Raw genomic sequence first — 27,413 nt, 5'->3', positions numbered from 1 at the left:
GCCGAACTGCCGACCTTTCTGATCGACAAACTCGGTACTGTGCAAAAGAGAGACGTTACATAGTTAAAAACAGTACGCAGCAAATAGATGTTGTAAAGAGAAACTAATAATGACTGTTAGAGCTACTACACCTGGGCTGTCAAGTCTTCGGGCGATCGCCGATGGTAAATAATCTCAACTCCGCTATCAAGTACAGTACAGGGTAATCCACAGGATTTTTGCGTTTGAGCTCTGGTGAATTCGAAACACTAGACTAGACCCGGGGTCTCCAACCTTGGCAACTTTAAGGCTTGTGGACTTCAACTCCCAGAATTCCCCAGAGAGCTTTGCCTGTCTTGGGAGTGAAATTTATCTGTTTTCTTTTGCCATTTCATAGCAGTTGTGGAAAATCTATCTTGCCTTTCAAATAGCCCCTTAATCTAAAATGTCCATTTATAAATATTATTAAACAAGCCATCACTAGGGCATAAATCATAGCAAGTGCAAATGGTTGTTTGCCTTTGTCCAATAGTGAAAGAGCTTAGGACTAGACCTGGGAAGAATTTTAAGTAGGAGACACCAGGTTATTGTGAAGCTGGGTCATTTTTGCTGCAGAATATTTGAACAGCCATTCTTTAGAACCTGTTCATTTGCCATAATTAAATCCATGGAAATTCATCTTAGATCTCATGACTGGAGCCTATCATATTACTGCGTACAAAAATGCATTTTACTCTAATTCAGCCGTTATATTTATGGTATCATGCACACTTTGTCTAGTCTGATATGCCAATATTCCTCTGAAGTGTATAAATTTTGTTACTAATTTTCAACCTTTTACTTAACTAGGAACGTAATTCAGTTTATACACACACACACATTGTACAATTTATTTCTTAATGCTAAAGCATTGCTTTTTACGATGTCCAGGATACAAAGAAGGTTTTAATAATTACAACCCTTGGTAATTTTCATCTCAGTATTTCAAATTGAAGAGCCAGTTTATAGACAGCGTATAGTACTTCATCCACATTTGAGATAGTATTTTAAACTTTTGAAAAAGAAAGCAGTTATATTTTTCAGATAATTTTTGTTTACAGTTGCTGTAGAAAACGGTTTAAAATGTTTCTGGTCATTTAAAATATTCAGTCACAGATACTTTTTCTCTCACATTGACATGTACTTTCAAATATTCAAACAGGATTATTCTCCACCGCAATATCTTTTGTTTGGTGCTGTTCTCAATTCAAGTACTGCAATTAAGGTCATCCAGAGACAAAGGCATTTTGATATTCTGCTGAAATAAATTCCTCAGAAAGATTCTAAAGTTATTCTACATGTTTTATGTCAAGGAAGTTGTTTATACATTCCACTTGTTAAATTTTCAAGTACAGGAATGTTTGGAGGGATATGACTAATTACTTTAGGAGCTTTTTATGTGTAGTGCTTACTATACAATCCTTGTGACATAGTCCATGGACGCTTGAAAGAAAATGCTTTTATTATGATCTTAGGATACAGAATTGTTTACTAATGCAGCACTGTCAGCATTAAAAAAAACTAGTCCAAAGACAACTGCAGAAGAATGTATTCTTTCCAAATCCTGTATCCCACTATAATTTTAACATGCAATTTGAAATACTTGCATCACACAGATGCTTTTTGCCTAGATGGCAAGGAGTGCTGCATGAAGTTGATGTATATTGGTTTCTATTATGTACAGTAGACTGACTTTACAAATTAAATACTTTGTAGGTTGTTTGTCTTCCTTTAATCCTAATGAGTGCTAGCTTGGCAAATTATTTATTTTAGCAAAAACTCCTTTGATATCCTAAAACAATCCGTGAGCTCTAGTGTCTTGTTCCTTGACCATTAGGAATGTTGTGCTTTGGATGCCAGCCATTATAACGTTATGCTGCACTTTATGGATATGCCAGTACAGTCTCAGAATTTTGGCAGACTAAAGTATGATCTGCTCATAAATATCTCTTCTGTGGGAATTTAATTATAGCCAACCTTGAATGATCTTCAAAACTAAGATTTGCACTTGGGTAGGATTTGGATAGAAAATTATCTGGAAATTCCAGGACTATAGCCTAGATTAAAAAGTTGAAAAAAACATTCTGGAAGAAGGCAAAAGCTATGGCTTCTATATTATTCCAAAAGAATTATACAAACTTGCCCTGAAAGTCATAGAACCAAACTTCACTTGATGGAAAACCAATTTTGAAATGTTCAAATGCTAAAACTTAAAATATTAAACGTTAGCAAATTTTTACAAAAGCAACACATGTACCATACCTCCATGCTCCTTTTGTACTGTATTAGAAATTACACATTAGATGTATACAAGGATAATCACTGCCGAATTTATCAGTTTTGTTATATACTTATAACATTTTTATTGAATATTTTTATTACCAATGAGAAATGTTGTTTTATAGATATCCTTTTCTGATATAAACTTATCTGACTTAGAGGACTGCAGTGATTCACTTATTAGAGCTGCGCTTTTGAAAAATTACTATCTTAAAGACTGAAATACAGGAAAGTCTTATTTAAGAAATCTAAACTAGTAACTTGAGAAATGACAGACTCAGAATTGGCAAACTGATGCAAAATATTTATTCCAAGTTAGTTATCTTTTGATGCAGTAGTTTTCCCCCTCATACAGACTCAATGTGATAGTCACTTTTTTAAATCTGTAAATAATGTTATCAAAATAATCTTAATCTTTGAAATCCCACAAAATTTTTATATTTTAACAATCCACCCTGAATATCAAGGTTGCAAGAACACAAACAATTCCTATATCCAAATATTTTACAGCTGTACCCCCCCAAAAAAGAAAAACCAAACACGCCTGGTTAAGTGATGAAGCTCCCCGAGCCGCCAAAAAATAAAAAAGTTCCATGTTATTAGCATTAATTTAACACAATTAGAACTTCCGTAGCCATTTTGTCATTGACAATGATTGTTTTAGCACATTATTGCCGCACAACATTTTGCAATGTGGACGGCAGTATGAGAAGCTTGTAGTTGCCCAACTTAAGTCTTTTGCATCCTGCTCCTGATGAGACTGAACCCATGCCTTGCTCCAGAAGGCGGAATGGATTGTTCTCTATGAAGCACAGAAGGGCAAAATCAAAAAGTAGTAAGCCAATAGCTTTCTTCTTTGGGATATAATTCTTTCCCTTGTGCATGAAGTTTTCAACAATAAAAAACTGAACAGATTTGAGATAGAATAAACTCTGCTTCATTCGAACCCCAAACATTTATGTGCTGAACTACAAACTGAGTTTGCTGGGTTGATTTTATATTATGGATTTTTGGTGCCCAACTTCAGGCATCATCGTCAGAAGTTTCACTGCTACTTGTTTCTGTGTCTGACTCTTCAAACTCTGTCTTAAAAGTGCTTCTCCAGTGGGAGAATAGTTGACTCCTGCCTTGGCCTCGAAGAAATTCACTCTTCCGAAAACCATTTCTTCTTAGCTAGAGAGAAAGGAAAGAAAACATTCATACTTGTTTCTCCTTTTCAGTCAAAATAAACTCAAAATGTATTAATTGTTGTCAGATGCACTAAAACAAAATGATTTAATTTTGACCTCTTAAGTTTATTGTAATCAATGTTCTCAGAGATTTCGACGCATAAGTTGCAAAATAAAATGATGCTAAAAGGTAGGCAGTTGACCATACCTGTTCTGACTTTATTTGGAACTCTTTGAGCTCATCCTCTGTGAGGGGAAGGCAATTCTCATCATTCTCAGGATATTCCTGCCATCCCATTGCTTTCAGTAATCTAGCATGGAAAAGATAAAAGAATAGATAGAAAAGGGACAGGATTAAAGATGTCATTATGGAGGAAAAGATATTTTCCCTTAAGCACAAGAAAATTCACAGCTATTTTACAATATTGTTCTGTAGGAGAGAAATACTTTATAATAAAGCAAGTTAGGCTAAGTATTAAATGAAGCAGTTAAAGAAAAAGTGAGAATGGTGATTAAAAAGTACCAAGACAAGGTTCTCAAACTGTGCTGATAACTCCTTGGGGGTTATGAACAATTGGATGTAAGGGGGTGGTGTCACTATTTTTTATATTGATCAGCCTTGTATACTGTCAAAACTTATTTTGGGCTTTGTTCGTTTTGTCTGTCAAATCGACAACTGCAGGACCACAGAGTCTGAGGACCCTGTGATTTAAATATTAAAATGTATTTATGTCTTGTCAATGAAATAATTTGTTCTATTCATAGTGAGGTGGGGTCACAGAAATTCATTAAGTAAGGAAGAACAGAACCACAAAATTTGAGAAATCCTACATTAAGGCAGTAGAGTTTTTAAAAATCCCATTTATGTCTTCTTTAACTACAATAAAACTATTATTCTCAAATAACTTAAATTACATATTTGAATAATTGTTACATACTATATTGTACACTTGTTAAACATTTGACAGGAGTGAAGGAATAGAAAGAGAGTTTTAAAACAGAGTATTGTTTTGGTTCTTAGTAAACATAAAAAATGATCTACTTTCACCCCGTTCTACTTTGTTAAAATGGACTGTATAGAGGCAGATGGTGAATTTCATTCTTCTGCTGTGTCTAATGAAGCAGCTCCTTACCCAGATTGAATTGTGCCTCAATTCAAACCTCATGCAGGTTTCAAGACTGAGGAACATATGATTAGGAGATTAAAGACTGTTTCCATGCAACCATTCTTGCCTTATCACTAATAAGGAAGGGGATTCCTTTCCTTCTCCTGTGAAACATTTCAATAAGAAATGGCAAAAAGGCAATGCTTCCATCAGAGTGCATCAATCGCAGGGTATCATGTGGATAGCAGAAGAGAAGAATGTTCATTACAAGAAGCCAAAAACTTTTACTGTATTGTACTGGATGACATAGAGTAATGGGGCTTTGCCAAGAAATCATATGTTCTTCTTCTAGAGCTGGTTAAACCTCTTTTTTATACATTTCTGGTGGGTTAATATTTTCCAGATCAACTGCCCCTTTTCTCACCTGTGTTCTGCTTCTAAAGAGTGAGAAAGATTCTCTCCCTCTTCCAAAGGCAAAGAAAGCCCATTCTGATGGCAGTTCTCTTCCCAGTTTTCCTTTGGTTCTGCTGTACTGCCACCATCCACCTAGTGAGGAACAAAAGATAGATCAAAATCATACTCGTGTAATAGTTCTTTTAGCATTCATCAGTGATATTTTAGAAAGTTCTCTAAATTATATGCTCAGACAGTATAGGCTTTATGATGAGGCTAATCACTTCAAATTAATGCTTAGAAACAACTGATTATTTAAAAATGTTAATGGCTACTGTTTAATTTAGAATATAATTGTATTAAGACTTTTGATTATAATAAAATCTAATACAAACTAAATTTAAAAGATAGGAGTAAAAAGTGCAAGAAAAAAAGAAACATAATATAATAAAAAGAAGGTCACAAGACACTTGCAGCATCCCACAGTAATGAGCACCATATGCAACCTTCACTGCCAGCTTCCAGCAAGCAAAAAGTCAATGGGGAGGTCACACCCTATGATCACATGATGTTGCACTAAGCCATGTGGGATTTCCTTAATGACAGCAGTTCTGTTGCAACTACCGTCATAAATTGGTTGTGATACATGATATTGCATTTTACAATCACATCACTCAACAATGGAATTACTAGTCCCAATTGCCATAGTTAAATGAGGACAGTCTGCATGAGTTTATAACACAGGATCAAGAATAAAAAATAGTAATAAACTCCACCATCACTGTAATAATAAGAGGATTCCCATCTGTTGAACTAATGCATGGGAACACTTTGCACTGTTGGAAAAGATGCATAAAGTCTTAAAAAAATCAGTATCTAGATTAGATCTTTTTCTTCAAAAAAGGTATCTATTATTCATTCCAAAAGGTGAAAAGAAATTCCAATTATCACAATGATAAGAATTAAGTGTCTACGCTATATACTTTATATTTCTAGGGTTAAGCATAACTTGATTTATTTTAATTTGTCCTCTAAAATGACAGTTTACATTTGTATAAATTATATACAACAATCACAGAAACAAACGAAGACAAAAACTTGCTTATGCATCACTTCTCATATCTTCAAAAATATCATTAATATTTACTACAATTATTTTTTATTTTCCATATTTTATACATGACAGAAACCAGAATCAAGATGCATATGCTAGCTCTTGTGGAAAGCAACAGGTTTACTAAATAAGCATGCAAGAAATACTAGAAAATTATTTAAAAACAACTCTTGACATTATTTTAAAAAAAGACATGGAACTCTCACATCCTCCAGTTTGTTGTTCTCATGGCGCTCTGGCAATTCTCCATTCCTGTCGTCCTTCAGAGCTTTTAAGAACTCACTCTTCTTATCTGTGGTGCGGCGCATCAGCTTTGTCAAGCGAGAGGAGTTTATTTCAATAGGAGGGGTGATACTGGAGGGACTCTGGAAATAGAGTAATAGCATTGTTAAATCTATTATAATTCACTGATTTGATAGCGCTGAAATTGGTTAGTCCCTTCTGATTTCTAGCATGTTTATATCCACCATACATGCTTACCTCTTTGGAAGAGGTGAGAACAGAGCCACTGGTTAACACAGCTGGTTTGGTTACAGACACAGGACTGGTAAAAGCTGAATCACGGCTGGAGGTTAGTGAGCTTGGTTTATGTTCACTTCTGTTAGCTTTCCATTGATTTGGCTATAATGAAGAAATGTACAGTGACAATAGCGATATATTTGCCTAAAACCAACACTGATTTAGTAAAAATATTGTCTTCTGAAAATCTGCACTTATTTAAAACGCCCCTTTTGGGATCCGTCGTACATTTATCTGACATAGCTATAGTCCAGATCCTAACAATAACACCTCCCAGAATTATCAAATTATTTAGAAAAATAACAAATGATCCCAAATACTTTGTCCAAAATGAAAGAAAAACCAGTGCTAGAAAATGAAAGTGAAGGAAAATGTTTTATTTATTATTTTTTCCCATTAAATTTGTTACGGCCACTCACTCCAATACTCTTGCAAAATCTAATACCATTTAAAACAATGAAAAACGTAGGCAAAACAGGACAGTCTAAATTAAAAACAGCTATTCCCCAACCCAATACATTTACCCCAGGGTCTCAGAACAAAGCCAAGGTTTTAAGGGCTTCATGGAACCTGAAGAGAATGAGTTTGTCATCTGTATCTCTGAAGAGATGCTTCCTAGTATTCTGAATCTGCCTGAATGTATTTGGCAGGCAGAAACAGTAGAAGAGAAATGGTCCCTCAGATAACCAGGCCCTATGCCATAAACAGCTTTAAAAACTATGAATTTGCACCAAGAAACCAAGTGGTAACTAATGCAGCTTTTCTGTGAAATGAACAGTGGCCCTTATTGCTCATATCACTCCATTTTAAACCAGCTGTGGCTTCCAGACAATCTTTAAGAATAGTCCCGTGTCGAACGGATTGCAAAAGTCCAATTGAGAGGCAAGCAGGGCATGAGGGACTTTAAGGACTCTTAACTGAGAAAAGAGCACACCTGGCGCACAAGGTGAACCTGCACAAAGGTGAACCTGCACAGGCCACAGCTGCCACCTGCTCTTTGAGCAGTAGTTGTTAGTCTAGGAATCAAAGGTTGTGCACCTGTCTTGAATGCCAAAGTACAGCCTCATCCAAGAGCAATAGCGAAATTATCCCAACCCAGGGGGACCCAGCCAGAGCCACTCAATCTTGTCAGGATTGAACTGAAAGTTATTCCTCTCCATCCAGACACAAACAGCTTTCAGAGAATGGGACAGTACCTCAACAGTTTGACATATACCATCAGGGTTGAAATGAAATCTAGCAGTTTCATGTAGATGTTACACAAGAAGACAGAGACCACTGAATCTCAGGGCATCCCACAAGTGCGGTATCACAGGTGCAATCTCTCCCTTACTGTTAATACTAGCTGTAAGCAACCACAGAGGAAGAGGCATGCCACTGCAATACAGTGCTTCCTACTCTGAGCCTCTGGAGTTAGTCCAGAAGGATACTGTTGCTGATGGTATCATGGCTGAGCGATCAGGTTGTACAAGGATTGTGATGCACCACTCCAGGCTAGCTCTGCCAAAAATCATTTTTAAAGAAATAATTAAATAAATTAAATTAAATAAAAATTAAAAACATTGGACCACTGTGACCATCCTGGTTTTGTCATTTCTATACAATTTTTTCATAACAAATATAATTACAACTTACCATACATTGTTACTTTGATCTTATGAACATATTTATTGGTATATTTGTCTAAATATTATCCAATTTCTGTTCTACAAACCCTAAATCTTTTCTGTTCCAATTCCTTTTCCTTCTTTCCAACCATTGGTACAGTTTATTCCAAATTTCATATTATTCTGTCTCACCCTTATTTTTGAGTTCTAGTGTCAGTCTGTCCATTTCTGCACAGGCCAAGTTTTTCTTTATTATTTCTTCTTCCAGGAGGATTTCTTCATTTTTCTAGTATTGTGCATAAATCAATCTTGCTGCTGTTATAACATGCAGCATTAAATATATCAACCCTTTACCATATTTCTCTGTTGTAATTCCTAGTAGGAATAGTTCTGGTTTCAAATCTATGTTTTGGTCTAGCATCTCTTCCAACCATGTCTTTATCTGATGCCAAAATTTCCTGGCTTTTGTACATAACCACCACATATGATAAAAAGATCCTAACTCTGAGTTACATTTCCAACACTACAGTGATAAATTCCTGTTCATTTTTGCTAACCTTGTAAGCAGAAGGTGCCACCTATAGAACATTTTGTATAAATTTTCTTCTTAGGCAGTGGCTACGTCAAAAATCATTATTAAGTGCAACCAATACTGTCTCTGTACTGAACCCTGGTGTGAAATTCCAACTGAAATTGGTTCAGATAACCCATTTCCCCCCAAGAACCTCAAAGAAGGCCATCTTCTTTTAAATGTCTACACAATGCTAACTGAAAATATAAAAGAGTTAAACCAAGTTTCCAACAATAAAGATAGGAAGAGCCCATGGACCCTCCTATACTGTTAGTATTTTATTTTTATATTAGTATACCACAGATATTTATACTGTATTACTATATTACTATAACATAATTTCAATTGCCCCATTGCTACTACAATAGTTTCTCAATGATATTCTGTATACCTTTGATGGGGGTGCTGCAGGCTTAGGAACCAGATTTTTGTAGACACTTGGGACGATAGGGGTTGCCTTGTTGCCATTTGAAAGCTGAGGTCCTGGTGATGTGAATGCAGCTGAGAAGGCAGCAGCAGGATCCTCTTTTGAAACCTTTTTGATGACCAGCATCTTGGTAGGTTGCTTGGCACTAGGAGGGTTTTCTAATAAAAAACATGGAAGAAGCTTAGTATTTCAACAAAAAATGAGTTCATACCAGTCCATCTCTTGTATCTGCTCATGTTAAATCAATGCAGAAAGTTATCAGGGATGAATTTGGAAGCTGAAAATTAACAATAATCTAAATGTTAAACAAGTAAATTTGTTTTTTTAAAGAATTCCTGTAAGAATATTTTTATGATCTTATAAGCTTATGTTGCGTATTAAAAATCTAGCAACTGCATAAGACTTTACGTTTTAGTTCTTCACCTCCCTTCTCCTTTTGATAGGTTTCATCCGTATTATTGCTTAACAATGTTAAAGGCTACCTGAAACTTGGGGCATATGTTGATGTGAGTCATGGCTGAAAAGTTTAGTTGCAAGTGTTGGTCAATATAATGAAATATACCTAATCTTCCAAATCTGAACGAAGCAAGTCTTAAGCTGCTTTAGGCTTAATGATGATGCGGGGCCTCCCTTAACATAAATGCCATCGGTGAGTGACGCGACATTAGACTTTATGATTGTTATTTAGTGATAGAAATTCTGGTCCCAATTACCATCGTTAAGTAAGGACTATCTGTATGTATGTATGTATGTATGTATGCATGCATGGGTCCAGACAGTGACCATAAATAAAAAAATATATAAAGTGGCTCTCAAGAACACCATTCTCTAATGTGGGCTCAACTACATTTCCAGGCCCCATGCTCAATAATATAGCCATGTGAACAGAACTGAGCCTAGACAAGCCTTGAGTAGAATGGTGTTCTAGAGTCAGGGACAGTTAACAGAAAAGGCCTGCTTCCTTGCTCCACTAGATGGATCATCCCTAAATAGATAGGATCTGTAGCATACCCTTCCTGCCCAACTTAATGGGATGGGCAGAAATGACTGTAGATGGTCTTTCAAATACCTTGGCTCCATGCCAGGTAGAGCTTTTTAAGTAATAATCAGCACTTTGAATTGCAACCAGGGGTTTGCAGAAGAAGTGTGAACATGGGCATAAAAAAATCTATAATTGCTTGGGCTGCATTCTGGACTAAGTGAAGTTTCTGAATGTTCTTCAGGGGCAGCCCAATGTAAAGTGCATTGCAATAATCAACTTAGGACATGACCACAGCATAAGTGATCATATGACTTGCCTCCTGATTTGGAAAGGGTCACAATATGCAATGCAAAACTGTGCAAAGGCCCTTCTGCCCATAACTATCATTTGCTCTTCAAAAAGGACTAATGAGGTACCCCACAAAAGAGGGGCTGTAGGGCAGACATCTCTCCCTCCCCAAACAACACTGACTGGAACTGACCCTGGAGGAAGGAGGAAAAATTGTATTACAATGTGCCCCAATATTAACCCATCACTGGTCCAGAATACCATGGTGGATGGTATCAAAAGTTGCTGAGACATCAAAGGGAAATGCTACCTCCATCCTGCTCCTTCCTGAAATCATTCAAAAGTGCAATCAATTCTGTTTCAGGCCCATACCCCTACCTGAAACCTGACTAGAAGGGGTCCAGATAACTCATTTTATCCATGGCTTTATCCAAGGCAACTATGTTTAGAATCAAAGCATTTAGTTTAGAACAATTCTCTTTGATTAGATCATGAAGGCTGTAAGAGAAAGCATTTTGAAGAACCTAGCTGAAAAAACTTATACAACAAACTTTTGCTCTTAATATGAATTCTGATTTTTAAGTAATTAAAAATAAACTCTATTATAGGTTTTCTGAAGATCACGGAATAGTTTCAGTGATCCAATCTGAAACAAACATGTAGCTGAAAAATAGATACCATAAACCGTACAATTCCCATTTGAAAGTCTCTAATTCTTATGTTACATTTTAAGTAAAACTTCTTAGAAGATAGAAATATGCACATTTCTTATGTTCCTCACATTCTGTGACTAAACAAACATTTGAATTATATGAACTGTTAATGCTCATGCTGATAAATTAAATAAAACGTAACATAGGTTGGATTAGATTTCTTTGTTAGCTAATAAAAAAAAAATTCCTAGTAAACCCTTCAACAGGCATCAAGTATGATATCACAATCAATTCCTCCTTCTTTGTACAGAAAACATTTTAAAGTACTAGACTTCATGAGCCTGGGAATTATGGAAGTGGATATAAAATACATCTTTGGGAAAGCATTTTGGAATTGTTAAAGGGAATCTCAAGCACACTAAGCATGCTCAAGAGATTAAGAAAATGAAGATTAAGAAAATATATACCTAAATAGTACTGAACCTAATTCTTTAAGAGTACATTTTTGGGAAGAGCTAAATGCAGTAATTTTTGGAATATTGGATTCCTAGTATACATACAATTAGAAAAAAATATTTTTTTGGCACTTCACATTTTTGAGGCACTGTCACTTCTGAATGAATTAAGAATCATGCAGCTATTCAAAGATGCTACTGTAGTTCTCTCTTGTACTAATGTACCTGATAATTTTTATGTAAACATTTTGGACAGCAGAGAAAAATCTTATATGATCTTCTACATGAAGGTCACAAGAATTTCATTTCTTGAATGGGCAGAATTATATGTATTAAGTATGAAAAACTTTACATTGACCTTTCTTAAGTAACATGATTTTCTACAGTTCTCCTGCTATGGATGTCTTTAAATTCCGCAATGTATGGGGCTTATTTACATTATCTAACATCAAATAAATTAGTATGATATTTAAAAGCAGTTTTTTATAACTTCTGGTGCTTAGGTACTTAATGTATTTTTTGAGTGTGCATAAACGTCTGAGGTTTATGAATCAATACTAATAATAATGCCAATCTGGGGGGAAATTGGATGATGTACCCATATCTAATTTCTGCACAGTATTCTACCATTCCTAAAAATAGGCAAGCTTCTTACAGTTTATTACTACAATATAATTTCTAATATAAAACAACACAGAAGAAAAACTTACTTGGTTATTTTTATAAACTGACTAACTAGAACAAGATTAGACTATTTCTACAACTACAGAAAATACCTCTCTCCCAATGCCTCAGTACCTACCCCAAACACCAGATGGAGTTCCAGCTGGTTTACCCTGGCTGTGCTGTTTTCCAGCTTCTGGATTCAATGATGGCTGTAAGAAGCACACCAAAATATCACACACATTTCATGTTTTCAATTTCAATTTCAATTTCATTAAATTTCCTAGCTAGAAATAAGCATTTGACCCAACATTAGGTATATTAACATTCTGACAATTTACCTACATAGAATCTAGTATTTGTTTTATAATCCATTCTGACAGGAGAAAAGTGCATTAAAACCATAAGAAACAATTATAAATGCTTTGAAGCCTGGAGACAACTGGGTGCATAATTAGGGGAAGAAATCTTTGGCACCTGAAGTCCCTCTAAGACTGCAAAATTACCGAAGCTGATTCCTATACCGCTAAGCAGGAAACTATAGCATAGTTTATAATATAAGCTTATCATTTTTAGAAACATAAAGTCTCTCCACCTTTGCTGGAAAAATAAACAAAGTCCTGACCTCTTCTAGTATTATCAGGATAGCAGGTTTTTCTCCCTTGATATAAAGCTATTAAACCTTATAATTTCAACCTTTTCTTTTTTTCCCCCCTCAGCACCCCTACTTTGGGTACCCAAAATCACCCACATGGTTGCATTTTGTATCGGCTGAAGGTTCCAGATAGTTCTCTAGGTAACCCAGCCCCATGTGGACTGCATTGCAATAGTCCAACCGGTAGATGACCAGGGCATGAGTGACTGAGTGGAGAGCATCCCTATTCAGGAAGGGCATAACTGGATCACCACAGGAAGCTGAGCAAAGGTCCTCCTAGCTATGGCTACCAGCTGCTCTTTAAACAAGAGCCCTGAGTCCAAGAGAACCCTGCACAGGATCTGTCTGGTGCAACCCATCCAAGACCAAAGATGATAAACTCATGGATACAGATTGATATTTATATCAATCTCCAGGAAACATAGTACATTTAAAGAACATCTTAATTTTATTCAGAGTATACTTACAAAATCTTCTTCCTCAAACTGCAATTTTTCCTTCTCTTCCTTCTCCTCCCTAGCTTCAGCAGTTGGCTTTTCCTGAAAAGCTGAATTCTTTCGGGAGTGGAAATTGCCATTCCAATGGCGATGAGATCCAGTTCCTCCTCCTCTCTGACTCATGCCATCATGGCCACGTGAAGAACCATGCCAACCTGGCTGACTGCCAGCTAGTCCAACATGAGTTCCTTTAGAAACACCAGAATCCACAGAATCATGGCGGTGCAGGGAAGGCTGATGCCAACAGTCTGGATAAGATATGAAGTAGTTACATAAAAAAAGCTAGTTATCATTTGAAAAAAATGCCACAATATACAAGATCTACTGCAAAATATTAGATACAATATAATCTCATTATAGGAGCATCTCCTGACTAATAAACTGATATTCAATCAAATCATTGATATTAAGAGTATCAAACTATTGGAGTTCAAAACTGGAGGGTGGGAGACCACAAAATGGTGGGGGGAGGGGGAACACCAGCTGAAGTTCAAGACTATTTTTTCTCTGGTGCTATTTACTTATCCAGTAATGAGTATCATACCTCCAGCAGTTCTGAGGGGGCCATTATTAAAGAAACCATCGGAAGAGTTGTGGCGTCTTCGGCTTACACCAAACCGGCCTTCTCCCCGAGGAAGATGTTCTCCATGCTTTTCAAAAGTAGTTCCAGGAGCCTATGAATAAAGGGAAACATGTAAAAACTGCTGTGATCGTATTAACAGTATATACAGTCACAAATACATGAACTTTCAGAAGAGGCAGGTCAACAGCAAATTTTAAAATAATCAAAGTCACACCTGGTAAGACATAAACTTTTATGAATCAGACTTTAACAATATAATTTTGTAATCTTTACAGTATTTCTCAGAATTTATTTGAAATCTTTAATAATAAAGCAAAAGTCACTCTGTGAGGAAATGGGTGGTTCCAAAATGTGATAAATATAATAAATAAACTAATAAGATCTTTGTTACTACAGCACACTAAATTGATGTCTCAATTTAGGACCTACATAAAAAAATATATCCTCCAGAACAAATAATTATATTAAAAAAAAACCAAACATGGGGCTATATTTATACAAATGCATCATTCAAATGACATCTCAAGATTAAATCAATCTACTGTTAAATATGTCTACTTTATTAGAAAATAGAGCAGAAATCAATTTTTTTCTTTTTTCAACAACGTACCCCTCTCTAAATCAATTTGCTTAGATAGCACTGGTGGAATATCAGCAACTTTCCAAAAGTAGCTTTTCACTGTTTAGGAGGCAGTAGGTATCAATACATTTTTTAAATTAAAATTAAAGAAATAAGAAAAGTGGCCAAGATCTCATGTGAGGAAACAGATTACTATTTTGAAAAAAAAAAATCACTCTATTCTAGAGGTCAGAATATGTCATCTTTTTCTATCAAATTTCCATTTTAAACTAAATTTGTGGTTTTACCAAAATATCCTGATGATGATGATGATGATGATGATGATGATGATGATAATAATAATAATAATAATAATAATAATAATAATAATAATAATAATAATAATAATAATAATAATTTTTATACCGCCCTTCTCCCGAAGGACTCAGGGCGGTGAACAGGCAAAATAAAAACAACAATCAAATACATACAGTAGAATAAAATATTAATTAAAAAACTTATTTAAATTAGCCCAATCTAAAAATACTTTTAAAATCCCAAAACCTAATTTAAAAATTTAAAACCCTAAAAACAACTAAAATTCTATGCCAGTCCCGCGCGGATAAATAAATAGGTCTTAAGCTCACGGCGAAAGGTCCAAAGGTCCGGAAGTTGGCGAAGTCCAGGGGGAAGCTCGTTCCATAGGGTAGGAGCCCCCACAGAGAAGGCCCTTCCCCTGGGGGCCGCCAGCCGACATTGCTTGGCTGACGGCACCCTAAGGAGTCCCTCTCTGTGACAGCGCACGGGTTGGTGGGAGGCAAACGGTGGCAGTAGGCGGTCCCGTAAGTAACCCGGTCCTAAGCCATGGAGCGCTTTAAAGGTGATAACCAACACCTTGAAGTGCACCCGGAAGACCACAGGCAGCCAGTGCATCTGCGCAGGATTGGTGTTACATGGGAGCTCCGACCAGCTCCCTCTATCACCCGCGCAGCTGCATTCTGGACTAGCTGAAGTCTCCGGGTGCTCCTCAAGGGGAGCCCCATGTAGAGAGCATTGCAGTTGTATGTTGATACATTGCATATACCGGTAACTGCTAGAGTGGGGCTGTGGTGGCTCACATGATAAGACGCTGAGCCTGCGTTCTGCTGAGGTCAGCAGCTTGATGGTTCGATTCCCGTGAGCGAATAAACCACCTAGGGACAGGAAAGGAGCCTCCCCCAAGTGCCTACTGGCATTCAGGAGTCCCGTGGATGAGATAAGACCGCCTGAAAAAATTCCTTTCACAGAGGCAGCCAGCCACTTTGGTAATCCCTGGTTAAAACATGCCATACACTAAATAAACTCCTAGAGTATCTGCTAGACTAGGAGTGTAGGCCTCTGGTGGCTCAGCAGACTGGGCCTCTGGTGGCTCAGCAGACTAGGTCTGTCTGTTATTAACACAGCTGCTTGCAATTACTGCAAGTTCAAGTCCCACCAGGCCCAAGGTTGACTCAGCCATCCATCCTTTATAAGGTAGGTAAAATGAGGACCCAGATTGTTGGGGGCAATAAAGTTGACTTTGTATATAATATACAAATGGATGAAGACTATTGCTTAACACAGTGTAAGCTGCCCTGAGTCTTCGGAGAAGGGCGGGATATAAATTTTTTTTTAAAAAGTGTCAAACTTGATTTCATTGAGGGCCACATCAAGGTTGACCTTGGGGGCCCAAGCGCTCTGCCAGTGAAAATGGGTTCCTGTGCTCCATTTTTGGCTGCAAAGGCTTCCTGCAACCCTCTGCCAGTGAAAATAGAACTCAGGAGGGCTGCCTGAGGCACTTGCTGTTTCCAGGGTGGCCCTTTGGGCCAGATCTAAGCCCTGAAGGTCAGATCCAGCCCCCAGGCCTTGAGTTTGACACCCCTGTCCTAGACAGACTACTTCAATTTTGCATGGTTGGAACACTCCAAATTCCTTCAATTAAATAATACCACCTAACAAGACTTCAGAAGCAAGCCTTCTCTTTAGCAGTGACTACCCTCTAGAACTGTGATGGCGAACCTATGGCAGGCATGCCACAGGTGGCATGTGAAGCCATTTCTGTGGGCATGTGAGCAGATGCCTAGGTCAGCTCTACCATGCATGCCCACATGCCTCCCACTGGCCAGCTGATTTTTGGGTCTCTGCTGGGAGGTGTGCGCACATGTATGGGGATGGATGGGTGGGTTTGTGTGCACATGCATGGGGTTGGAGGTGGGGGTTCGCATGCATGCATGCATGCGGAGGATTGGGGGGATGCGCCCCCCCGTGCCCCGTTTTTGGTCTCAGGAGGCTTCAGGGAGGCCTGCTAGCACCACAAAGGGGGGGTCGTCATGCATGTGGGGGGGATTGCGGGGAGGTGAAGCGCGCATGTGCAGGGGTAGGGTCTGCAGGGGGGGCATTGAATTATGGGTGTCGGCGCACGTATGCTTTTGGTGTCCGAGGAAAAGAAGGCTCCCCATCACTGCTCTAGAATAAAGTTTGTCCCAAGATCCAAAGGGCCCCCACTCTGTTGCTCAGAAGAATGGTGAAGATCTTGCTCTTCAACAGGGCTTTCAATAGTGATCTAATCTTGTGCAGTTTCATGTCATCTGGTCTGTTGTCCTTGCTATCTTTTCTAATGTTACTGCAATGTTACTCTTCTTTCATCATTGTAAGCGATCCATGGTAGTATACAAATTTAATATAGTAATAATAAATTGGAGCCAACAAAGCAGAACTACTGAAAACAAATTTTTGAACACTGGAAAATAATTGATCCATATTCAATTATCACTGAACAATGATTAGCAAAAAAACAAGACCCCAAAAATAGCAGAATAATAGAAGCTCACAATAACAATTGGAAATATAAATGAAACAACTGTTATGAATTACACAAATGATAACTTAGAAGAAATAACAACAGGCTAATACTGAAACTGACCCACAAACAAGAATTAAAAGAGAAGATTGTGCAAAACTGCCAGTAGACAAACATTGCCAGCATTGAAAGTTACTGGTCAAAAAAGATCTGACACCTATAAGGAAGAAGTGAATAAGGTGTTTGCACAGATTAACATAACATTTATCAAACAAACCAATCAGCTTGTCTATAGTACAGTAGTGGTGGTGACAGAAGAACTGAATATCAAAATTAAAAAATCAAAATCAAAATATACCTTATTCAAACCCAAAGCAGAAGATCAAACAGGAGGCCAAGATAAAGAAATGTTATTTCTTTATCTTGGAACAATCTAGAACTGAACACACTTAAAACTGTAGAGATGATAGTAGATTTTAGGAAGAGCCCTCCTATTCTACCAACATACAGCTAATGCTCATAACCACAACTGAACCCAGTGAGAAATTTGTTAAGTGAATTTAAGTGAAGTGTCCCATTTTACAACTTTTTACGACTTTTCTCACCACATTTTTTAAGTGAATCACTGCAGTTCTTAAATTAGTAACAAGGTTAAATGAACCTGGTTTCCCCATTGACTTTGTTTGTCAGAAGATCACAAGGCATCATATAACTCTGGGACACTGCAACTGTGATAAATGTGAGTTAGTTGTCAAGCATCTGAATGTAAATCACCTGACCGTAGGGATACTGCAACAGTCGTAAGTGTGAAAAACGGTCATAAGTCACTTTTTTCAGTGCATTGTAACTTTTAATGGTCACTAAATGAACTGTTGTAAGTAGAGAACTACCTGTATTAGGCAACATAGTATCAACAGTAGAGACCTTCAAGTTTTTGGGTTCTATAATCTCCCAAGACTTGAAATGGACCCCTAACATTAGAACACAACAATGTTCTTCCTGCGCCAGTTCAAAAAGTTCAGACTGCCCAAGGAGCTGCTGATGAAGTTTACAGAGGAATTACTGAGTCTGTCATTTGTACTTCTATAACTGTTTGGTTTAGTACAACAACTAAACAGGACAGGTACAGACTTCAAGGGATAGTCAGGATTGCAGAAAAAACAATTGCAACTAGTCTGCCTTCCTTTGAGGACCTGTATACTGCATAAGCTAGAAAGAGCGTCAAGCAAATATCTACAGACCCCTCACATCCTGGCCACAAACTGTTTCAACTTCACTATAGATATAGAGCATTGCCAAAACAACTAGACACAAAGACACCCTAACCCTAACCCTGCTCCACCATCACTCTACTAAACACATAATTTCCACAGCACTTGTCTTATGCCTAAGGATAACTAATCATGTAGTAGACTGTATTACTATTATCCTTCTCATTTTTCCTATTACTTACTCCGATTGGTATGATTTATGATTTGTTGCGTGAATGTATGCTGAGAGCTTATGGACTAGAGACAAATTTCTTATGTGTCCAATCACACTTGGCCAATAAAGAATATTCTGTTAAGATCAGATGAAAGTAATTAAAAAAATACACAAGAGAGAAAACTTGAAGAATGTAAGAATCAGAACAAACCTAATTTTTAAAAAATTGGCTTAGCCCCAGACAATTAAAAAAGCTTTTGAAATCACAATGCAACAAATAATAGCAACAGGTGGGAAAACTGAACATCTATAAAACTTATCACATGCCAATAATGAAAAATTAGCAGGAACATAATTAAAAAAGTAGCCAAAAATAAGGTTAAAATATTGTGGGATTTTCAAATAAAAATTGATAAAATCACCAGTTTTAGCTGTGAGTGAAAAGAAGAAAATGTGAATAACTGATGTGGCAAAAGCAGGAAATAGTAGAAGACAAAGAATTGATGAAGACCACAACGTATCTGAAAATCAAAACTGAAAGATTATGGCATAAACTAGCTATGGGGGTTACCACTTGTTATTGACACTCTGGGTGCTGTATCCAAATATTTTGGATGGCACTTATAAAATATGCACATTGACAACATTTCCACTTGCTTGGACATGCACATTATGCTGATACAGTACAATATTCTAAGCTCTTGGGAAAAACTCACAGCTGTGATTTCACATTTTTGTTGATATAACAATTACTACTATTATTATCAACACTGAGATGTAATCTACAGTATGTTGGGATTGCAGGATAGTCCCTAGATTAAAGGCATTAGATTGCAAAGAACAGCACACTATTAGGATTTATATGGGGTTTGGTTGCATTTGTAACCAAAATGTTCAGAAACTCTCTTTAACCAGGATGCTACATATGGCATGGATACAATTAATAATAGTAATATAGTCTATATTTTATTTTACTGAAAAGTATTATCAGAAAGCTCCAATTGGCCAAAATTATGATGAGCTGAGAAGATCGGTAATTATAGGTGGTCATCACTTATTCAGCAACCCTTGAAATCTGTGATGACGCTGAATGCGGGAGACCTAGAATAGTCCTTGAAGGTATGGCTGCAGCAACAATCTCATGGTCACATGATCACAATATCTGAGGTCCCCTGCCAGCGGTCCACCAAGCAAAGTTAAGGGAGAAGCTGACAGGAAGTTGTAAATTGCAGTCATGTGAGGTTCTCACTTAACAACAGCAACTTGAATTGAATATCTAGCTTGAATTGCCATTGCTAAACAATATGGTCATGTGACGTTACTACAGGTAGTCCTCGACTTATGACCGCAAATGAACCCAAAATTTCTGTTGTTAAGTGAGCCATTTGTTAAGTGAATTTTGCCCATTTTATGACCTCTCTTGCACCAGTTAAGTGATTCTGCATAATCACTACAGTTGCTAAGTTAGCGGCACAGTTGTTGTGAGTGAATCTGGCTTCCCTGTTGACTTTGCTTTTCAGAAGGTTGCGAAAGGTGATCACATGAGGCCAGGACACTGCAACCATCAAAAATATGAACCAGTTGCCAGCTATCCAAATTTTGATCACATGACCTCAGGGACACTACAATGGTCGTAATTGTGAAAAACGGTTGTAAGTCACTTTTTTCAATATCGTTGTAACTTTGAACAATCACTAAATGAACTGTTGTAAATCAAAGACTGCTTGTACTATTTACAACCCTATTACAACCCTGTACTATTTACAAACTTAGCCATAGCAACTCTAGTCCCAACTGCCATTGTAACCCAAGGTCTATAGTACTCATGTTTATATATTACATAAATGCAACATATATAAATGATAGTAATCTGATTTTGTGAAGCTAATGAATATATCTATGAAAATGAAGAGACAGGTTTAATTATGAATGAAAGATCTAAAATCCATCTCACCAAATAAAACAGTTACAAATCAATAAATTGTGGTAACTGTATATATGTTCCAGTAAAAAATAATAATCCAAGAATCAGATGAGTTTGGGGAAACTGCTGCTATCCCTGTCTGATGTGGCATATCCCAGCAGCATGCTTCTGACCTATCTCTGCAACACATTCCATCTGTCATGTCACATATCCCACGGTGACATAACCCAGTAGCCTATATATTTCATATATTTCCTACCCCTTCTCTCTCCTGAACTTCTAATGCTTTGTTCCACAACCACTACCTCAGCCTATATCCAGTAGCTCCATTTGAATCCCTGCCTGATTAAAACAGCAAACTCTAGAAGTTCCATGCATGAAGCATTTTCCATATTCCTTGTTGAGTTAATGTGATAATTATCAACTTTTATTATTTTTAAAAAATATGATTAAAGAAACTATGACTCTGGTACTTTATATATGAGTGTGTATGTGTATGTGTGTGCTTGCTCCTAGAAGCACGAAGCTATAAACACCAGCCTGAAGATGACGAATGAGACTTTGTCGAAACGTCGCCAAGACATTTCCAATTTTACGCGGGAGAAAATCTGAATAACCAAAGACCTACATACAAACACCTGCAAAAACCTCAATATATATATATATTCTGAGGTTTTCGCGGATGTTTGTATGTAGGTCTTTGGTTATTCGGGTTATTATATATATATATAATCTGTGTTTAAAATCCCTTCATGAATCTTTTAAAACTTCATAGTTCCGTTCTTAATTTCAACTATAGTTACAACAATGACATAAAAAAGAAAGATATGGGGTTATGTTCGTTCTACATCTTAGACATGACTGTCTATATAATAAAAAGATTCCTAATTAAATCAACATAAACTTTGTTCAATGTGACTATAGTGATTAGGATTGATCCATAATGATTCTGTTATACTGCATAATAAATGGCATTTAAAAAATGTATTCTCTTTTCTATGATATTTCTGTAGTACTAATTTAGAAATTAACCTACATTGTCCCTTAAGAACTAAAAACTTCTTCCAAGTTACTCAGAATTGGACTAAATATTATTTATAATGATGAAAGAAGCAATCTCCATGACTATAGGTACAACTTGTCTTACAATAATTTTTTTAATGACAGTTTTAAGTTACGCCGTCTTGGAAAAAGTGACTAATGAGCCATCCTTGACATTAAAGCCTTCACACTACCCCTGCAATCACATAAGCACAATTTGGGCACTTCACAACTGGCTCGCATTTGTGACAGTTGTAACATCTTGCAATCTTCCCAGCTAACTTCCAACAACCCAAAGTCAGTTGAGGAAGACAAATTAGCATTATTCACTTAACTACCATGTGATTCATTTAATGACTTTGGTGATTCACTTAATGACCACTGTAGAAATGGTCATAAAATCAGGTCCAATCATGTGATGATTCTCTTAATGACTGCATCACTTAGTGATCAAAATTCCAGTCCCAATTGTAATTGTAAAATGATGACATTCCATCATTTATTTTAATTAAAAATATGGTCAAAATTAACTGTACTTGTTTTTAATATAGGCAGATTATTCTATTAAAAAAAACCAAGCAAACCACAATACCCAATATATTTTACATCTTTATCTTGGATCAAATTAGCTTACATACTGGTACATTACATATAGTGGGGTTCTGTATAAAATTAATAAATGGCATAAGAGAAAGTCTGATTATACATTGTAAAGGAAATCATATTTGAGAATACATTAATTCAGTGATTCGGCGCCTGGAATATCTGCGCCCGCTGGGTCTGCCGCTGATGCGCCATTTCTGGGGCGTCTGGTGCGCATGCACAGTTGCAGGTCGGATTTCCGGGGGAGCCGCGGGCGAAAAAGATTGGGAACCTCTGCATTAATTTGAGAAATGCTGATTGTAGTAAGGAAAGTTTTATGAGATTAAATGAAGTGTTCAGTTATCACTAAGAATGCCTACTGTGAAATTGACAGCTGACACTAGGATTGTAATGGGATACACACCATGTGATGGCTTGAGAACTAATTCCCCCCCCCCAACATTTATTGCATTTTCCCTACAATTCCTGGGTAGATCTAATTAGATGTACTGTCACCAGCCACTCTTCTTCAGGGAAAGCCCTGTCTGCCACTGGTTTAACCTACATGAGGTAAGCCCCTTCTTTCAAGAGGTTGACCTGAGAGTAAGGAATATGTAAAGGCACATTCTGCCCAGAATACACATCATTGGTTTATTAAGAGTTCCAAGTCCTTATTTTATATAGCAGAGCTAGAAAAAAGTTGAAAAGGGGAAAGAAATGAAATTTTGTTTTCAAGGATCTACTGCTTCCTATATACAGGATATTACATTCTTCAAACTAAATTCACACCCCATCTCTTAGGTCCTAAAATAAAACAGAACCTATACAGCAACTAGCATTATTGATCCTAGCTTGCTGATCAAATTCACTAGATTCCGGCATCGTTGTTTTTGCCCATATCTAGCTTATAGCCAACCTCAGTCAGAAAAATACAAAGATAACAAAACAAAAATTCAGACATTCTACCCTCCTGTAAAAACACACTTGACTGGAGAAACCTATCCTTCCGATTGTCTCCTTAGAATTTTCTCAGTCTTCTGTTTTCTCTACCTATTACTTGGATTGGGATACTGCTTTCCTTCAATTCTTTCAGCATCCAAACCTCTTAAAATAGAAATCGTTCATAATCACTGTGACAAACAATTGCAAATGTACCTGTTCAAGAAAGTAGTGAAGCAGAAACAGGTTTCTATCTGATGGTTTTAACATAAACAACAAATAATGTTCTTCTGTAGCAGATCTTTAAATTGTTCAGTTAACTTATGTTCAAAAGAAAACCTACAAAGTCAAAGACCGAACTATTTTGCCCATCATACAGCTATAAAACCAAACAAAACCTTGGTCCTAGTGATTGACCCAGATTGGATCCTGCAGCTATAAACACTTAAAAAAATACTGATTTAATAGGAGAAAAGCAAAGGGAAGCAAAATCTAGAGAAATATTGAAAAAAAAGTCACCAATGACCAAGAGAAACAGTCAATAGACATTATTCCCAATGCAATCATTTGACTACCTAGCACTATGCAATACAGGATAAGGTCCCTACCCCAAAAATAAATAAATAAATAAATCAGCATTAGAATGTTCTGAAATGCTCTGCACAGCCACAAAACTTTGGATGCAATACCTAAACTGCAAAAATATTTTGATTAAGCATTTAAGTAAAGTTTTAAGACCAATTTCCTTCAAATTTGCAACTATGCAGCATAATATGGAGATGTGAAGTTCAGAAATGTGAAAATAAGTGCCATTTATGCATTTCACAATCAAAATGACAATTTAACTATAACTTTGTCTGAGCAATTGATCTAAGGTTTAATCATTACCTTGGCAGACTGTGGCGTAGAGAAGTTAAGCCAGGCAGGAACAAAGTCATGCTGCGCCATTTAGGTCCAGTGTCTCTCTTCAATAAAGTGAGGCATCAAACCTCATGACCAGGAGCTAAGACAAGAGAACCACCACACACACTGTCAGCCCTACTAAAAGGAATGGAAAACAGCAGATTCTTCTGAGCATGCTTCCAAGAGTCTGGAAAACATCTTACCATTTTTCTAGAGATTAATGGAAATTTATTTAATTTGACTAAGCATCAGGCTGAGTTACTGTAGCTATATTGCTCCTGTTTAATTTAACTCCCTTAAGCCACTTCAGTCAAAATCATCAGAAGCCAGGTTCTACCATCATCACTACTGGGGCTAAATAAAACTGAGGAAGAATTAGTGTACATTTCCTCTCCAAAATAATATTTCACTTGCAGAGTTTTTTCTTCAAATTATTTTGATGTCTGTTTATCTAGAAATAGTTCACTAATTTACTTATAATGGACAAATTAAAACCTTTTCTTCATATAGTGTATTAAACATATTATTTTTAACTATAAAAAGAGTCCTACAGTGACTTACCCAGTTTGGCCTTTGCAGTCCACTCTCACTTTAATACTTTGATTTCCAGGTTCCTTCCTTGGCCAGGGTGCACCTATGCCAGCTGTGTGGCAATGGTGAGTCCCAAAGGAAGCACGAGAAGCCGCACTTCGTGCTGACTGCACCCCTTAACCCTCTAGCTGCTCATCTTAAATGCTCTCTGAACTCATGTGAGAAAAAAAAACCTAAAATGCAGTGGGCATTTTTGGAAAGCTACAACTACATTCACCTCATTAAACTGTTTCCTGTTGTCACAATGCTGTGTAATTCAGCTATTACATTACAAAAGTAGTTGTCAAATTTGTACAGCATTCAGAAAAGCACCGTAATTAATGGTGAATTTCACAAATCCACTTTGTTCATCTTCTGAAACAAATGAATTTGAAACAAAGGGACAGGGGAAAGGATGCTGAGGAGTCTTGCAAATTCTGGTATAGTAAAGCTTTGTTCTGATTAAGTGCTAAAACGCAGGATTCATTTTTAATGGTTGCCAAAAAATTAGCTTTCTTAAAAACAGTATTTTGAAAGGCTTTTCACATAATGTCACTTAAGTTTCCTTGGCAAGGAACTAAAAGCAACCTGAATATACAAGACTGAATTATTACTGTCTTCCTACTGTTCCTAGTTATGCATTCAATTAAAGCTAAAAGTAAAGGGGTAAGCTAGCAAGCTATCCTTCTGCCGTATTTGAATTGCTGCTTTTAAAAACAGAGAAAAAAATATCTGTATTTTAATGAAGAGTTCACATTTGGGCAATGGTCTTCTTCCATCAAAATGAGTAGAATTCACGAAGTACTCTGTAAAGAAGGAAAAAAATACCACCACCTATCAGTAATCATAAAAGTGGCCAAAAGGATTATCAAAGACACATTATTTAGGAGCCCTATTTCTAATGAAACAATATAAGCTAACAAGTATAGTATTTATGGTCAGTGCCAGGGTATAGTTATTGAGGAATGATACCTGCAATTTACTATAACGTATTTTTTCAGTTATGTATACATCATAATTTACAATAAATGTGGTTCAAACTACATACCTTTTTGAAGCAGAAAGAACTAGAGGATGGAACTGAGAATGGTCAAACAGCACTTGATTCCAAGTTAACACATTATTGGAATGGAGCCTTTCTTACTGAATTTTAATGAAGTGTTTGTCAGTCTATGTTTACATTTCTTAGGAGCAAACATTAACCATTCCCCATCAAGCAAACTTATTATATTGCTTTCCTGCTTTGTTTTTATTATTATGCTTAGATACAGTAAATGTCTATAGAGATTCTCAGTCATCCAGGTCATAGTTGTCCCAAAGGGGCTTTTCCAAGAGGTAATTGGGCTTTCTGGTTTTTCTTTGAAGAAGTTTCAGTTCTCATCCAAGAAGCTTCTTCAGCAGTGACTGGATGGTGGGGAATGAAGTACAAATCCTTCCATTCTCCATCATCCAGTCAGAGCTGAAGGAGCTTCTTGGATGAGATGTATGAGCAATGTATTCTTAACTATGAATTAAAAGCTTCAGATTTAATATAATATACTATCATCTGAAAGTAATGCAAACCTTCCAAAGCAGCTTCATATATTATAATGAATTAGTATTCATAAAAATACAGTGAAGTTTATACAAAATTTTAGATGCGCACAGTGGTGAAATCCGAACTGGTTTGCTATCAGTTCACTGGCCAAATGTGTGCTGCGTACACATGCACAGCACACACCAAATGCATGCTCTGCATACACAGCACATACCAAAAGGAGGCTTGGGAAGGTAAGTAGAAGTGGGGGGGGGAGATCAGCTGTGGCCTTTGATTTAGCTTCACCAGAAAGCAGGATTTCCTGCTTTCTAGCAAAACTAAACCCCGCTGGTTTGGATGAACTGGTAGCTTTTTTTTAACTACCAGTTCTACTGGTAGCTAACTACTGGTTTGCCCAAACTGGAGCAAACCGGTAGCATTTTACCCCTGGATGTGCACTTCAGTTTTTATAGTTAGTAATTCTATTTTGTCAAATCTCCTCAACAGTCAGTTTGTGACACAGTCAGGGGAAAAAATTGTGACTGATTACACTACAACATCAGTTATCTAAAACAGGGGTAAGGAAAGGTAAAGGTAATCCAATAGAAAATGTCAAATTGCACTACAGCTGCAAACATTTCTGTTTTATCAATAGTTTACAAAATGATCCCCATAAAAATGTATTGCCTTTAAATTATACCAATGAAATCAATAGAGTAAAGCTATTAAAATCAAGTTTTGTGTGTAAAAAAATTAACTCTATTCAACTCTAGTATTCCAAAGAAAATGCAAAGCTCAGAATTCCAAACATTTTATACAAAATTCTACTTGTTTTATCTTGATGTATACATACAAATATACAAAGTGAAACCTGGAAACCTACAGTATCAAGTTGTAAAGTGCTTTTTTTCTGAACTTTTGAATACTATGGTATAGCAGTTTTGTAACAGTAACTTATTAGAAGAATTCTAAGAGAATGTGCAAGAGCAAGTTATCTACTGTTTGGAGTATGAGGGCTTTCACACAAACAACTTTTTAAAGTATCTGAAGTAAAAAAAACCTACTGTAATGGTTCAATAAACAGGACAATACAGTATAAGTAACAAGGTTAGCAGGTAAAACCTGCTAAAAACTTCAGATGATGGTATTCATCTCA

At 36.7% G+C, this 27,413-nt stretch overlaps 1 protein-coding gene across 3 annotated transcripts in view; it reads right to left on the bottom strand.

Annotated features, from left to right (window-relative positions):
* Nucleotides 1-2,581: 2,581 nt before the first annotated feature.
* The window catches only part of GPBP1L1 (GC-rich promoter binding protein 1 like 1), a 30,491-nt gene continuing 5,659 nt past the window's right edge, over nucleotides 2,582-27,413 (bottom strand). The window contains exons 2-13 of one of the 3 annotated variants that reach the window (XM_058178923.1): nucleotides 25,790-25,884; nucleotides 24,733-25,547; nucleotides 24,157-24,271; nucleotides 13,942-14,071; nucleotides 13,368-13,645; nucleotides 12,385-12,457; nucleotides 9,169-9,362; nucleotides 6,561-6,701; nucleotides 6,287-6,445; nucleotides 4,998-5,119; nucleotides 3,676-3,778; nucleotides 2,582-3,471 (exon numbers count right to left, since the gene is read on the bottom strand). In XM_058178923.1, coding sequence (XP_058034906.1) covers nucleotides 3,322-3,471; nucleotides 3,676-3,778; nucleotides 4,998-5,119; nucleotides 6,287-6,445; nucleotides 6,561-6,701; nucleotides 9,169-9,362; nucleotides 12,385-12,457; nucleotides 13,368-13,645; nucleotides 13,942-14,071; nucleotides 24,157-24,216 — 1,410 coding nt within the window. In that variant the 5' untranslated portion in view covers nucleotides 24,217-24,271; nucleotides 24,733-25,547; nucleotides 25,790-25,884 and the 3' untranslated portion in view covers nucleotides 2,582-3,321. The remainder of the gene's footprint in view (nucleotides 3,472-3,675; nucleotides 3,779-4,997; nucleotides 5,120-6,286; nucleotides 6,446-6,560; nucleotides 6,702-9,168; nucleotides 9,363-12,384; nucleotides 12,458-13,367; nucleotides 13,646-13,941; nucleotides 14,072-24,156; nucleotides 24,272-24,732; nucleotides 25,548-25,789; nucleotides 25,885-27,413) is intronic. The other 2 variants (XM_058178922.1, XM_058178924.1) reach the window with 2 other exon arrangements.

This window comes from Ahaetulla prasina, chromosome 3 (assembly GCF_028640845.1).
Source record: "Ahaetulla prasina isolate Xishuangbanna chromosome 3, ASM2864084v1, whole genome shotgun sequence".
In the NCBI taxonomy this organism is placed as follows: domain Eukaryota; kingdom Metazoa; phylum Chordata; class Lepidosauria; order Squamata; family Colubridae; genus Ahaetulla; species Ahaetulla prasina.
The sequence above is the reverse complement of the archived record's forward strand: the minus strand, read 5'-3'. Positions and strand labels throughout refer to the sequence as shown.